The sequence below is a fragment of the Nelusetta ayraudi genome, unplaced genomic scaffold (genome assembly GCF_046127955.1).
Source record: "Nelusetta ayraudi isolate G7.1 ecotype Tasmania unplaced genomic scaffold, CSIRO-AGI_Nayr_v1 ptg000127l, whole genome shotgun sequence".
Lineage (NCBI taxonomy): Eukaryota > Metazoa > Chordata > Actinopteri > Tetraodontiformes > Monacanthidae > Nelusetta > Nelusetta ayraudi.
This window is the reverse complement of record NW_027466177.1, coordinates 1,871,623-1,887,663: the sequence shown is the minus strand read 5'-3', so window position 1 is coordinate 1,887,663 and position 16,041 is coordinate 1,871,623. Positions and strand designations below refer to the sequence as shown.

At 45.5% G+C, this 16,041-nt stretch overlaps 1 protein-coding gene across 6 annotated transcripts in view; it reads left to right on the top strand.

The window, feature by feature from the left end:
- Positions 1-16,041, top strand: part of drd3 (dopamine receptor D3) — a 38,843-nt gene that overhangs the window by 4,608 nt on the left and 18,194 nt on the right. The window contains exons 3-8 of one of the 6 annotated variants that reach the window (XM_076050407.1): positions 1,545-1,657; positions 3,843-3,979; positions 5,407-5,600; positions 7,872-7,934; positions 8,466-8,886; positions 15,670-15,732. In XM_076050407.1, the coding sequence (XP_075906522.1) occupies positions 1,545-1,657; positions 3,843-3,979; positions 5,407-5,600; positions 7,872-7,934; positions 8,466-8,886; positions 15,670-15,732 (991 nt within the window). Of the gene's footprint in view, positions 1-1,544; positions 1,658-3,842; positions 3,980-5,406; positions 5,601-7,871; positions 7,935-8,465; positions 8,887-10,218; positions 11,564-11,716; positions 12,026-15,442; positions 15,535-15,669; positions 15,733-16,041 lie in introns of those variants that run through there. The other 5 variants (XM_076050410.1, XM_076050408.1, XM_076050411.1 and 2 more) reach the window with 5 other exon arrangements.

Genomic DNA, 16,041 nt, shown 5'->3' with positions numbered 1-16,041 from the left:
CACGCTGTGCCTCCCATCTTAAGCATGTACCCACTTTCCTCTGGGGCTCTTTCCGTCATGCAAGAAAGTACAAGTCGTACTATCCCGTCTTGTATGTATTGGTTGTATTTTTATATGCAAAGAAAGAGCAAACGTCTCCACTGGGATTAAAAAGCACGATAAGGGCACAGCCATCGGTTTCTTGAATAGCCTGCTCTAAGTTGGAAATTGGGTTGAGGATTTAAATGAAAGGGCCACTGCAGGAATTCATTAATACGCTTAGATAAAAAGTCACAGAATTTGCAAGAGGAATTTGACAAAATGGGGCCTGGTCATTACAGATGCAGCTGAAGCGGACGTGCTGATCAATGCCAGTTGCATATCACAAGCTAATTATGAACGGATGAGGGTATTTAGTGGCATTCTTTTGCAGCCATCTACTGCAACAGTGACAAAATGAACCTCTGTTCATGTTCAGTCCAACATTTCCAGTTATATTCAAACACAACAAAGGAGTTGCAGAACATAAAAAAAAGATCCCAGGTTAACCTCAGTTAGAAATGTGTGGCTGACAACAACATGACAAAGCTCTTTCTGGTCATAGAACTTATTGTGCTATACAATAAAAAATTTAATTTCAAATAAAAAAAAAACATTAGAAATAAATAAAATGTAAATAAGAATGTCTCTTTTTCTTTGCAGTCTTCTGATTTAAATTTCAACAGTAACCTTTTTCATGGGTTAATAATATATTTAAAAATAAAATTACAACAAAACTATGTTTTTACTAATGAAGTCATAATAACATTCTTCAATGAATGTCCTGTCCTGATTGGCGCACCAAAATACCACCAGAGCATTCTGGGATTTGTAGTATTAGTGGTACATGTGCTGTATAATACCAGTGGGCCAGCAGCTCTAGTAGTGATTTTGTATTGCCTCGCGGTGTGTGTGTGTGTGTGTGTGTGTGTGTGTGTGTGTGTGTGTGTGTGTGTGTGTGTGAGTGAACATCCCCATGTGGGCCCGCTGAGCCCCTGTGTAGGCAGGAGTGCATTTTGCATCTCGCACTCAAGAAATACAGCGGGCAGACAGGCAGGAGGAGGTTGAGTGCCATTAATCTTAGTCAAACAGTTATTGCCAGGCATTATGGAGCCACACTGAGCAGCCTGTCAGAGTGAGCAGAACTCTTCTTATTGGTGTAGCTTCACGTTAATCTCCTTCATGTGACAGTGGAACAACTCCCTTGGACCTGCGCTGGATTGATCCCCTTCGCTCTAATGTGCCGCTAACGTTGTCCAAGGCCAGGATATTTTATGTTGGATCACGCCAGAGCGCCTTGAAGTGTCGGACGGGACTCATTTGCTAATTTGTGCATAAATCTGCCTTAATGATTGCGCCCCCGCCTTTTGAAAAATGTCCATGATACTCAGCGGCTCGGGTCCATTTGTCTATTTGTGTTCACGCGTGTTCATGCACTCAACAGACCCTTCACACTGCACGGTGTGTTGCGCCCGAGAGGCGAGGACACGTGTGCGTTGTTAATGTTCCCCGTCTGCTGTGCGCAGGTGGTCGGCGGCGCCTGGCTTTTCAGCCGGCTCTACTGTAACGTCTTCGTCACGCTCGATGTGATGATGTGCACCGCCAGCATCCTCAACCTGTGCGCCATCAGCATCGACAGGTGAGTGCGCGGCGACAGGTGTTGCAGCGTCCGCCCTCCCCACCCACTCACCATACAAATGTCACCGTTCCGCGAGTTATGCTCTTTTTTTTCTCTCTGTTCACTCCTTGTTCACGGGAATCTGTAAACGTCTTGGAAAGAAAAGAAAAAAGAAATTCCCACTTCACTCATCAGTGCTTGTTTTAATCTGTGGGAGTTGGAGGCCGGGAAAGATAAGTGGTGGATTTGTGCACAGCATGCGCTGCTGCGGGGGAGGAGGAGGAGGAGGAGGAGAAGGAGTGGTGTTGCAACTCCTCCAGTATGCTTGCGTCTCATTTGCGCGTATTTGTTTGTATCCACGTGGGTTGAACTGCTTGAACGGTGATTCTGAATGCACATCCCTGGCGTTTGCATTATTCATTCGCCTGGTTTTCTTCTCGTGTCACAGTTAATATTTCATAGGTCTCTGAAGTCTCTGAACTTTCAACCTGAAGCCGTTTGGGAAGGAAAAAGCCCCCAAAAGGAAACCTTGTACAAGAAAACAATGATGCATCCAAGGGATGTGTTTTTCAGCCATTTCCCCTGGGGATCAATAGAGTATTCTGATGCGTGTGGTGGTTTTGGGGGGAGGCGTCTACTGCTGCTTGCTGCTGTCGCCAGACTGTCGATTGACGCACTGAACTGGATCAGACGTTGACAAAGCAGCAGCTCTTCCAGGGCCAAAGAGGTCCCCCTTCTTCACCACCTGTTGACTTAATTCCGTCACTCTTGGTCTGATGAATTAAAAACTCATTTGCAAATTTAATAGAAGGCAGTCCTACATCGTTAAATAGTTGCCTTCCAACGCCTTGAATTACTAAGGCGTAAAAGTCAGCTTGCCTCAAGCAAAGTAGTTTTTCTGGCAATGAGAAAATGACATAAAAAGGATCCTTGTGGCATCTTTGATATTTTTTTATCAGTGAAAACCTCCACTCCCACACTGATATTTGGCAGCAACTTTTCCTCCTGCATTCTTCACTCACATTCCTGGTGTGTTTTTTTTTTTTTATGTCACGCTATTTCTGCCATTTCGAAAAACTCCGAAAACAATCTGCGTGCCATCTGTTCGGCATGAATGGACAGCAGGCACACCTACTCAAAAGCACGAGTACCAAAAGTTGCGAGTGGTGCAATTTAAAAAAATAAAGCACAAAACTGCCGCTGGGATTTGGCCTGATTGGAATTTTAATGTTTAACACTGTGCAGCGCAGTGATGTTCTCATGGCTTTGTAGGATATGCTCACATACACAGTACATATGTTTGTCCTGAGGTGCTTTTCGCCCACCGTGATTAATGTCCAATCCATTAATCATGATGCACGCTACAGTTAGATGTTCCTCTGAGCCCTCTGGTTCGAGGTGATTGATTGGTGCATGAGTCGGCTACAACATCGCAGCAGTATCAGAGCCTTGCGAGTTGGTATATTGAGGGCCGACTGTTTGTCACGCTGCTCAGCGATTGATAAAGTCAAAGCGATGTCAGCTGCTTGAACTGAGCCCCGTGCACCACAAACAGAGTTTCAGCACCAAACTTCAAGGTAAAGCATCGACTGCGCCCAAGTATTTACAGCCCTCGGATTCTATTTTGAGCGGCTAACTGGCGCCCACACATCCTCCACTTTAATCCACAAACCGTGTGACTTAAAGCCGCTCTCAATCGATAAAGCGTTATTTTGTGCCCTGCCAAGCCTTCAGTTTTACTTTAATTTAAGCAGAGCAAGCAAGACGGCGATCAGGTAAAGAGAGGAAGCGTGGACGATGTCTCCAGAGAGCGGCTGAGCACCGTGGACGTCCCCTGCTCTCCACTCTGGTGGGGAGTCTGGTGTATTTAGTCTGATGAGGATAAACAATCGTGGCAGTTATCTGGCACCGAACAACACAACAACACATTCATTTTATGGGTCGGGGGTCCGGCGTAATTGCCGCCTCCTCCGAGCCACGGCTGAGATTTCCAGGGCTCATTATGTCGCCCTGCCGTACCGTGTGCTAATTAAGACTTAATTTAAAGCATTGCGAGGTTTTATGCTGAATACATTAATTGTTCCCATGCCAGCTTTTATATCACCAGAGTTATTCCTGGAGGTCCTTTTTTTTTTTTTTTACCATTTTCTGCACTGGTGTTAGTGTGTTTCTCTCCATTCAGCTGCTAATGTGAGCGTGTGCGCAGGTACATGGCCGTCGTGATGCCCGTCATGTACAACACCAGCCATCGCTCCAAGAAGAGGGTTTTTGTGATGATTGCCACCGTGTGGGTCCTGGCCTTCGCCGTCTCCTGCCCCCTGCTGTTCGGCTTCAACACCACAGGTGAGGTCGCCTCACCGCCGAGGTCATCCTCCCGTCGCGGGCAGTCGGAGGGACATGGGTGAATTAAGGCAGAGTAGAGCCCGATGTGTAAAGTGGCAGTGTCATTGTTCGTTTTCGAGTCTGAATTCTGTCTTGGGGCTTTTAGACTGGAAATGTTTCAGTCAGTTTGCCAAATTTAGGTTGTGCAGCACTTGCACAGTGTGTCATGCTTGTCCTGAGATTTTAATCCCTCGACAATCTTGTTTTTGAAAGACTCTGGTGTTTTTGGAATAAGATACTTGTATTTCTATATAATTTATAGAGAAATTAAAGTACATTCATTGTTCATTCCGCCAAACAAATATTGTTTTGTGATCTTATTTTTCATTTTGATCGAGACACATAGAGTAATCATTGCACCGGCTCAGATTTTACACAGGAATAAATGGATGACTGTGTCTGAATACAGTATTGTTCCAACAACAGTGTATTTCTACATCATGTTTTTGCACTGCAGTCCCAGTATTAACCAGTAATAGACACACAATAGATGGATTCTTGCGTTTAAGGAACTCTGAAAAGAAAACTAAATTTATCAAGACAAACCAAAGAGCAAAACATTGCTGTGGTTTCTGTAAAACTCCTGCATTTGGCCAACGACACCAATGGCAAAGATTAATGTGAACAGAAAACGGAGAACGAGATGCAAGATTACACCGGCGGCTATTTTTATTTCAGCAAATGCATTCACGAATGTGCGCCGTGTCGGGCGCCAGTCGCTGGTCACACTGGCTCCTCAGACATTTCCATCCATTTAAGTCCACTTACAATCAGTGCGTCACAATAGCCAGTGATTGCATAAATCCAAGCGTTGGCCTGAATGCACCAGAGAATTATTTTTGTGACAGGAGAACCGATGAGGTCCCATCACAAAAAAAAATTAAATAAAAACACCTTTGGAGTAAAAATAAACTTCGCTAATTGCTAATCCATCTGGGCAGTGACGTTGGCTCCATGTCCGGCTGAAGACAGATGGTATTTTCCTGTGTGCGTGCGTGTGTGCGTGTGTGTTCTCAGCTTATTGATCGGGTTCAGCGACAGGGGAAAAAGGCAAATTAGCTCACTCCGTCCACGCCACCGCCGTTCCACCCCGTTCACACTTCAATTTGCGTCAAAATTGGCTCATGTGACTTGACGTTTAACGACAGGGTCTTGATTGAATAAGCAAGCGAAAGATCTCTTCTTCAAAATTGATGCCATAATTGTTGCCGAGGCCGGTCGTCCCTCTATGTCACAGCAACCAGTGCAGGCCGTTGGCGGAATATGAATGTGTGGAAGCCACTGAAGGACTCCTCAGAGGTCAGAGGTCAGCTGTAAATGATGTTGCGTGCAACCACGGTGCTCTGACGCTCTTTTGCATAATGACATTGTCCTGTATAAACACGCAGACGACCCCATGGTGTGCTCCATCTCCAACCCCGACTTTGTCGTCTACTCCTCGGTGGTTTCCTTCTACCTGCCGTTCATCGTCACCCTGCTGGTCTACATCCGCATCTACGTCTTCCTCCGGATGAGGCGGAAGAGGATCACCTTCGGCCAGGCCAGTGGCAAAGTGCTGCCGGACTCCACTCCGCCGTCTGTGGTGGGACACTCATCTTTTACCTCTGTTTGCCAGTCGCTTTGTGTTGTTGTTCACTTCAATGAGGGTCTTTTTTTATTTTTTATTATTAATATTATTTTTAGTATCTTTTTTTTTATGGGCTTGTACGGGAGCGCAACCGCTGAATTCCACTTTCTGGTAAATCTCCTGGATCTTCTTCACACAGTGCTGCAATGTGACTCACAACCGGCGATCCAATTGGATTCAGCAGCAGAAGCTTAGCCGTCAATCATTAGTCACTTTTTTCTTTCTTCTAAGAATAAGCCATATAATTAAAATCAATCTGAGCACAAGGGTTAATTGTACGTTATGGACGCAAAGAGGTGGCGTCGGTTACAATTATGATTTGCTGCCCTCTATTAAATCTGGTCACATTTGATTAAAATGTCTCTCTCTCTCTGATGACATTTCTTCTAACATTTATGGACAAAAACGCAATGGTTTCTCATGGTCACCAAAAAAAGCACCACCGACATTTTACTTGGATTTCTTTTTGGTCATTTTAAGAGATTTATTTTTTTTGTATTTTTAAATACAGTGGTTCAATTACACATAAATCGTCATCACTCCCAGAAAACAGAATATTTAACCCAGCGTTTACAGCCTCCTAAAAAGAAATATTGCACCCTGGTAAATCTGATGCTTCCTCCGTCCTTCCGTTCGTTTGGAAGGGGACACAAATTTCCAGTAAGTGGAACAAGCAAAAGATGTAAAGGCTGGACTCATTGTCCTCTGAAAGTGAATTTAGCAGAATGTTGGACTAGTGCATTTCAAACTCCACATATTCCCATTGTGCTGCCATCCAGCCATAGAAAATAAAGAGTCTATGAAGGCCTTTCTCACTGCAATACCCTTTGGTTTCCCCCCCGAACCCGCTCCCAGAACATTATGTAAAGTCATAATGACTTTTAAAATTTCTATCCACCACGAACATGGACATTTTTCTTTTGCCACGCTCACCTTTCCCAATCCTTTTATGTGCTCATGTAGCGCTTTCTCCATAAAGCACATAGAACGTTACTTGCAGTATTAAAAGAACACTCACACAATTGCACACAATAGGAGTAGAATTGGCCAAGCTATTTTTCTCAAATTGAAAATGTTTATTCATGACTGGGAGAGGCATTCATTTTAAGTATCAGAGCAATCGTTTGGTCGGTGCTTTGTCAAGGGGAAGATTGACACAAAGTGTCAAATACAATCGACTATTTGGATGCCGAAAGTCAGGCTTTGGTTCATTTGCTGCTGATACACAGTTGGGGTCAGAAGCTATTTTAAAATTGCAATCAGAGGGCAGGACGAGCTCGTTTTGGCTGCCTCAGACTTTTAAGATGAAGAAGAAAGAAATAAACAGAATAGCAACAAATTTGCTAAATACGTGTTGACACGATTGGTTTTTCTTATTTTTTTAAATTTATCGCGCTGCTTGTATTATGATACTATGATTTTTGATGATGGTAGCAAACATCTGTAAACGGTGACTGTGTCATTATGTTGCACATCTAAATTTAACTTGTGGACCAGCTGTCAGTTCTTTGATCGCATCCATCACATGGCTGGCGGCTACCCGGTGGCAAGGGTACAGCAAGTCGCACGCCGCTGGGCCGCCGGATCTGCCCCACTTTGTAAGGAGCGCACGTGAAATGACACTGATGGGCTCGTATCATCCAACGCGGCTAACCGGCTTTCATTTATCCAGGGGGTTTTCTTAAGTAGTGCGGGGCGGCTCTAATCCGTGCCACGCCTCGCTGCCGCCGCACGCAGATTCACCGTCAGGAGAATCTCAGTTTGATTGCAGGTGACGTATAATGAGCCGAGGCGAGTTTTTCTGTATGAGCGCAGAGTGCAGCAAATTAAATCACCGCGGGAAGTTCAGGTTGAAGGAGCCATAATAGAAAGAGAAAAAAAAAAGTGTTTTTGGATAGACGGAGATGAACGAGTCAGTGGGAAAGGCCAAAGATTGCTTTCGCTGTCTTGCCTGTTTAAAATGTGGCAGTCTCAGCGGCATGAGTAGCCAAACTGACAAGGTACACACTGCAGCACTTGAATTTTTAATTTCCTGCTCCGCTCTCTTCCGGCGCGGCATGCAACGGGAGGTAGGCAGGCTTGATGTTTTTAAGCATGCGGCGTCCTCTGGGATGAGCAGAGGTGAATTAATGAGTAGCAGCCAAAACAAGTTCTCCTTCCCGAAGACCGTGGACATTTCCCTGGGAAAAGGAGATTTCAATCTGTGACTTTTCTCTCGTTCCCAAGGAGACGTGTCTTCAGGAGACCCCGAAGACAAAGCAGGACCTGTCGCCCATCAGGATCAAAGTGGTAGGTGTCGTCTTGACGGAGCCCAGCGCTGTGACTCTGGAATTTGTTGTTGGCGTTCAGCTGCCTGTCTGTCTCTTTTGCTGCGTGCATGCACGGCTGACTGGCTTCACCTGGCCACCAGTCAGCTGAGCAGTGCCAGGGTTTGCAGGTCACGCACCGCAGCACCTGTAATCCCTTAAATAATGCGTCCCCACCTCCCAAACCCCCAAGAGCAAAACGAGTGATTCGATGAATTAAGAGGAACCTATAAAAATTCATGGCTCCAAGCTGAAAACGCTGACAGTTTTTTTTTGTAATGGGCTTGTTGGAGATACTGTACATCCGTTAAAAGAAGAAGTCTTTTCCTTCAGTGTCAGTAAAGAGGCACCAACCATCTGTTTGCACTGCATGAGCAGTTGCCATGCATCTGTCTAGTGTAGTACTGGAGATTGGTCTTGGTCTCCAGACCACTTTTTAATGGTCTCCGTCTCGTCTCAGACTCTGACTCATTTTCGCCCGGTCTTCTACTACTTGTCTTCTGCCTCCTTGCAGCAGGGCGTTGAGCCCGTCACTCCCTCCAAACCCGGCCTGCTCATCGGGTGCCTGTGGCGCAAGCGGCCAAAGACGGGCCCGGTGGAGAACTCCGTGCTGCCGCCGGTGGACACGCAGAACTTCTGCAGCATGAGCCACGCCTCCTGCGGCCGCACAGAGCTGGAGCAGGAGCGAGGCGAGGAGGAGGAGGAGGAGGAGGACGGCGGCGGGAGAGAAGAGGTGGGAGCCGAAGAAAACGGCAAGCAGCAGCAGCAGCACCGTCGCGGCCCATTGAGGCTGGGCTGCGAGGTGAAGGAGCTGTCCAACGGACGAACGCACACGTTGCTGCGGCCGATTCCTCATTCACACATCAACAACCAGCGCTTCAGGAGCATGCACGCGCGGGAGAAGAAGGCCACTCAGATGCTGGCTATCGTGCTTGGTGAGTGGACAGCTGAGAATTTCTTCCTCTTTCCATATGTTTGGCACACAATGGCACACAAGTCAGTGTGCCATTGCTGCATATTTTGCAGAGCCACATAAAATCAGGTTGAAAAAGAAGTCAGCTAGGGGTACCAAGTTCACCGCATGTGTCCAGACAAGGGGGTGACACAGGAGTAGATTTTCACTCCTGTCCCGTCACACTCCCACAGAAAAAAATTCCAGTCCCATCCCACTTCTTGTTTAATACGAGCCAATAGGAAGCCTCGATTTGAAACAGTCCCAAGGCAATAAGAAACTCATTTAAAGTTCAAAGTGTAGCCCCTGGTTGTGTTGTTTAAACTGGATACCAGACTGGCAATATGGCGGCGTGCCGATTTTTCCCAGTGGCCACTCGAGGTACTGCTGCAAAAAAAATCCCATGGGCCCAAAAAGCATTTTCCCATAGACTGCAATATAAAAATAAACACCTTTACAACGGTTGACAGGACGACTGTGACATGAAACGCGATTAGCAAATCTTTCTATTGTAGATTTTTCAGTTATGGTCTTTTAATCGTTTATAAAAAGTGATAAAAGCCAGAAAATCACCAGAAAAGAGTTTATTCCCAGCGTGATGTCACAACGTTCTACGTGCTGCTGTGTCTCAGCTCGTTCTGATTGGCTGCGTCCTGATGTGTCTGTAAGTGATGATCTCCAGAATTGTTCTGATTTGTCAAATAGATCAGGTGAGTTACAGAGGCATGATGGGAAGTGACACTACTGCGCATTGCTCTCTGGGCCCATTAATGCGGAAGTCAAAAACTTTCTCGGCGTATCCGCTGGGTGAGCAACTTCATTGAATTGAATGGGCCACCATCTTGGACTCTGAGGGCTTGGTGACCACAGGCTTTAATTGAAGATGGAAGTGTGGTCATGCCTTTGGCCCCAACGTACCGTTACGCTCTCCCATCTTGACTTCCTTTGAAAATACTGGCATGTGGTGGCGAAAGGGCGAACTATAGTTCTGCTTTGATGCAACATTTTGCTCATCATCCCAGTTGTTCCCCATTCAGCCTCAATAGAGGAATGGAAGAAGAAGAAGAAGAAGAAGCACGCAAGTGAGGAAGTAGAAGAACATGGTGTTTTTTTATACATTAGAACTCTCTAATTATCTAGTTGTTAGTATTAGGTTAGCACCATTGGTTACCACCGTTTTTCACCAGTCAACCAAGCATGCTCGTGTTTGAAGCTGCGGAAGCAAAGTTTGACTGCATGCAAGCATTCGGATGAACGAGTCCCTCACCATGTCTGTGCTTGTGCTTGCTCTCGCCCTCTCTCTGCACTTCTCCAGGGGTGTTCCTCATCTGCTGGCTGCCTTTCTTTGTGACTCACATACTTAACACCCACTGCAGGACATGCTACGTGCCCCCCGGGCTTTACGGCGCGTTCACTTGGCTGGGCTACGTCAACAGCGCCCTCAACCCGGTGATCTACACCACGTTCAACATCGAGTTCAGGCGGGCCTTCATCAAGATCCTCAGCTGCTGAGGAAATTGCACCGTGCCGGAAAGTGTGTTGGGGGGGTGGGGGGGGGGGGGGGGGGGACTGAACCGGATCCAACTGAAGCTGGAAAGTTTATTTCTTCCTGATCGTGGAGCAAACTGTGAGAAGATTCTTCAGGAGGAAAAGGAAAATGCTGTCGTATGCAAGAAATGCAATCAAAAGAGAATTTTTTTTTTTTTTCTTTAAAGTGATATTTGTACAGTATAACTCCTCAAATGAGACATATTTTCACATGAATTGAGTCCTAACAGCGGCACAAGGTGTTTGGATATGTGTTGTAAATGCACCGCCACTGTAACAGTTCCAATACAGGGCTTCGTATGTATTTACAATACAATCAAATGTTGAGCAAATGTGGAGCTTATCAGCAGAACTGAACACTATGAAATGCACAAGCACACCAAACCTTCAGTGAGAAAACAGTCTCTTGTTGTTAGTTTGCGTTTTGAATTTGTAATGGGCCGAAACAATTTTCCAGCCATGGACACAACGCTACGACGCTGTGATGACATCAGTATATGCATTTTTATCAGATTGTGATCAATAAAAGGCGAGCTGACACTGGCATGCGCGTTGAATGTAACTTACACTACCAGTCAAAAGTTTGGACACACACTATGAATTTAATGTCTTTTCTTTCATTCTCATGGCTATTGAGATTGCAGTTTCTAAATGAAGGCATCAAAACTATGTATGAACAGAAATGGAATTATATGGGAAACAATAAAATTGCGTTATATATTTAAATTCTTCAAAATAGCCACCTTTCATAAAGAGCATATTGAGATTTATTTAACGTGTTTTTCTTTGCTCATATATTTGATGCCTTCAGTATCTATCTGCAGTGTAGAAAGTTGCAAAAATAATGAAAAGAAATTGAGAAGGTGTGTCCAAACGTATGACTCGTCGTGTGTTTCCACTGCCCAGCTTTGCGCAATGACAAGCAAGGTGCATCTAACTTGGATGCATCGTTGCTTTTCACTCCGGAATTGGAGGCATTTAAAAATTGAATTTCCCTTCGCCCACCTGCCAAATCAAGATATGTACAAACCAAGGCAGTGATCATGGGAAATATATTCACTTATCTGTCCCGTGGAGGCTCGGTAGTTAACGTGTGAGGTAAAAAAAAATAATAATAAAGTTCCCCGGAGTTGTTTCAGGGGTTGGTGGAATCGATTGCAGAGCTGACTTCACTTCACTCCACTTCAAAAGCACACTATGTTGATTTACTCATCTCTCTCTTTCTCTTTCTGCCCCCTCCCCTCCTTCATCATCATCATTATCAGTCGCTCAGCGGTGCATGCACAAATCAAACCTCCAAGGGCATCCCATTGAATGGCGCTGGGTGTTTGTATCGGTCTGCGCGCAGCGACTCGCATTCTCGCGTTCTGTCATATTAATGATGCAAGGAGCCCTTTGATTTGAACATGTGACATTTTAATGTGATTTACACTTCAAAGCTTTTTCAGTGTTTGACAAAAAGGGATTGTTTGTTTATTGGCAGCCCTCAACTGTGATTTATTAAAAAAAAAAAATAGAAAGAAGAGAAAGAAAAAGGCTGGTCCGAAAGCTCAGGCAATGTCTGCAGATTTTGTCACCCACAGCCCGTCAAGCTGTCAACGCGACTGAGCCGGTGTATTGTAAATAGTGATAATAAAAGACAAAAACAACAACAAAGTGCTATCTTGGCTCGCAGTCGTCTGTACACCAAATGTATGACGCAGCTTCCTGTGCGTGCAAAGCTTTTTGAGCGTCTGAGTTCCAAATGTCTGAGGGATTTCTTCAAGCAGAAGCGACGGTGGACGGGACGCCAGGCGGAAATGGGATTAGGCGCACAAAAAAGGGTGACGGGGTGGGCACAGCGAGGAGCGAGGAGAAAGCAACCTGGAGACGTAAACACGGCAGCATGTGGGAAGAAATGAAGAGAAGAAACAGGATTCAGGACAAAAAGCTGAAATGTGGATGTACAGATATCAAGTCTCTTCCAGTCTGTATTTGGTGGATGATTTCTGTATTTTCTTTTTTTTCTTTTTTTTGTCCACTGTGGCTGCTGAGGATAGTGATGCACGAGCTGTTTGTATGTATGTGTGTGTGTGTGTGTGTGTTGTGCATGTACATGTGTTTTCTATGGATTTCGGCCACGACGTGAAGCCAGTGCCTCACAAACGGCATGGGGGCAAACGTCGATATCGCCCATTAAAACAAGTTCACGTTGGCCTTGTGCAGAAAGTTCCCTGCGATTGGAATCGATAGGTAATGTGCTTGCGCGGCCCTAATGTATGCACATATGCTGCGGAGTAATTAGGACGCAAACAGCGAGCGCTTGAGATTGCACGGTGATCAGAAGAGGAGGAGAAGGAAGAGGTGGAGGGTGTTTACCTCGCTGCACTTCCCGCCGCCATTTGAATATGAATTAACTTAAGTGGTTAGGGTATTTTCATACGCCTCCAGATTGCATCCAGAGACATATAAGTACACATTCCACTCAAACCCCCGAAAGGCCGCGAGCTGCTCCGAGGGCCTCCAGGGGCCGCCACGTTTATTAGATCCACTAATATGAAACCGCTCCGTTGATCAAACACGCACAACATGTTGCTGTGCATTTTTATTTAAAAGAAAGGAAAAAAAACGACGGGGGAGAAGGGGGTCATGTTTTCACTTAGGCGCCCACCCGGGGGAACGGCTGCGGGGTCGTTTAAAAACAAGGGTGACCGTCACTCCGGGGCGGTGTGTGAGTTCGTCCAATTTCATGGCTTTCTGCATCCTGCCCCAGAGACATCTCCACCGCTAATTTCTCATTTTCAACGTGGCTTGTTGTGCTCGTAAGAGAGCGTTTATAAGGCGACGTAAGAGGTCGCGATGACAAACGATTGAATCGTACACAATGAATGAATTAGGCAGACTGTTGGATCAACTTGTCTGTATTTTTTTTTACGTATTATGTTTTGGTATAGGTGGCTGTGATTCCCTCCAGCTGGAAAATCAGTGGTTGGATTGCCGGCTCCCCCACTTCACGTGTTGACGTGTCCTTGAGCAAGGTGCTTAACTCCAGATTGGCTGAACCATCAATGTGTGAACGAGTGATTATTTCCCTCTGACGGGTTAGGCCAGGTAGAGGCCCTGCGGGGGCAGCTCTCGCCTTCACTACATGAATGCGGTGGCAGGATGACTTGAAAGTGCCATTCAATTTACCGTAAAAATATGGAAAAATACAAACATGTTTGGAAGGAGAGGAAGGTGGAAAATATCCTTTTGAGTAAAGAGAAAAGTGAAATGAATGGGAAATGAATGTTTCATGATAACAAAAAAAGAATGTTGGTTTTGATATCACAAAAAGTGGTGTGCACATTGCTGTTGTTTCAGTGAATTTGAAAAAAAACTATTTTGTCACCCTTTTGACTTTTGGGGGGGCATGAAAATTTTTCTTCCTCCAAGGTGGGGCGTGACAGAGAAAGTTTGAGAACCACTGCCCTAATGCCATGCAAGTTTATGGGGTCAAAAGTCAACTTTGTCCTAGAGACATGGGGCCACTTGCAGGTTCATCGGGATCCCTCAAGACACAGCCACGTCAAATTTGGGGCTTCTAGCCCATGAGGAACCCCAAAACCCTAACCCTAATTCCAGAGGTTAGGGTTAGGCCCTAACCCTAATTCCAGCCTTATCGCTAACCCTAATGCCATGCAAGTCTATGGGGTCAAAAGTCAACTTTGTCTTAGAGACATGGGACCACTTGCAGGTTCATCGGGATCCCTCAAGACACAACCATGTCAAATTTGGGGCTTCTAGCCCATGAGGAACCCCGAAACCCTAACCCTAATTCCAGAGGTTAGGGTTAGGCCCTAACCCTAATTCCAGCCTTATCGCTAACCCTAATGCCATGCAAGTCTATGGGGTCAAAAGTCAACTTTGTCTTAGAGACATGGGACCACTTGCAGGTTCATCGGGATCCCTCAAGACACAACCATGTCAAATTTGAGGCTTCTAGCCCCCCAATTCTTTTTTTTTTTTGGGGGGGGGGGCATGAAAGTTTTTCTTCCTCCAAGGTGGGGCGTGACAGAGAAAATTTGAGAAACACTGGGTTAGCAGTTGATTAACTTTTTGTTGAAATGTGTTAAAAACACAAAACAGAAAATTCTTCCCACCCAACCCAAAATTTGACACGTCCTTGATGATTTGGACAGAACACACACCTTTCAATACCTCCTCTGTTATGGAAGAGTTTTCATGACCTCTGACCCGACTGCACCGTGCAACCAATCCGGAGCGACAGAGCAAACAGACCAATCGATAAACACGCCCACACAGAGTTTCGCCGCTAAACTGAACGCGATGGAATCCTAACCACTGCCCATGCATACAGTGTGCGACCTGCACAGAGGCGGGCCTGCAAGAATTTCTTCCCCCCCACCCACCTTTTTTTTTTTTGGTGCCTGAGCCACAGAGTAACTGCAGAGGGCGGCTCATCTCCCCAAAGTGATTCAGAGATTCAAAATGAATGAGCCTCCGTCGCATGAATGAAAGAGAGAGGGAGGGCCGGCGCTGCTGTTCGGGGACCATGAATTCCAAGGTGGCCTGCGGTTATCGGCCACCCGATGGCCAGTCGGCGCTTAATTACTCGTGACTTGACACGACTGACAACGACGGGGGAGACAAATGTTAGAGGACTAAATAAAATCATCAAATGATGGGTTTCCTTCCAAACAGGAAGTCTAGTGCGTGCCAACTAGAAATATTTCTGGAACAGAGGGGAACGGGCAATAAACACGCTGTCCGAGATATAAGATAGAGTTCCGAGCTCGCTTGCAGCCCAACGTGCGTGCGGGGAGACATAAAAAAAAAAAGGGATCTGTTGTAATTAGAGGGTTGCTCTAACAGTACTTAACAGCTGATTGTGTTGTTTGCCAATGGAAAAAAAAAGGGGGGAGGTCGATTTAAAATGTTTTAAGAGAAACTGTATACACAGATGAACTGTGCTCATCAGGGACTAATGGACAACAATAGTCTCTATCTAGATGGAGGAAAGTGCACGGTTGCAATAAAAGCATGAATAAAATAAAAGGTCTCCGCATGCTGAATGAAGACGCGACCTGTTTTACTCCAAGAACCTACACTGAGAAAGTAATTGGTCTCTTCATATGTGTTTCTGCACAACAGTCGAATGCCCGGAGAGATGCACGCGCAACACAACCATTGTTTTAAACTTGTAGTCGATGTCTTCTTCTGCGCTTTCTCTGACCAGATTTTCCCCGGAGCTGTCTATCCATACATGGAGTCGGTCGGCTGTTGCAGGTTGCAGTGGTAGGTAAGAAAAACACAACAGTATTTGACAGAGAGATGACTTAGGTGAGCATTTCCTCAAAGTGAAAATCTGACTTCAAGTAACTTTGTTGTCTTTGTAATATCAGAATTGGCATTTTACTAGTATTTAAATTTAAATCTGCCTTCGTGGTGGTGCCCTTCAGGTACATGTCATGTAGATGGAGCAAGTCAAACATGAAAAACAGTAAAAGACTTTTACATCAGTAGGAGATTTCACTTCTTGTGTGCATCACTTTGGGGAGGTTTATTTGGTTTCGCTTTACAGACTACTTTGAAACGGGTCACCGGTTCT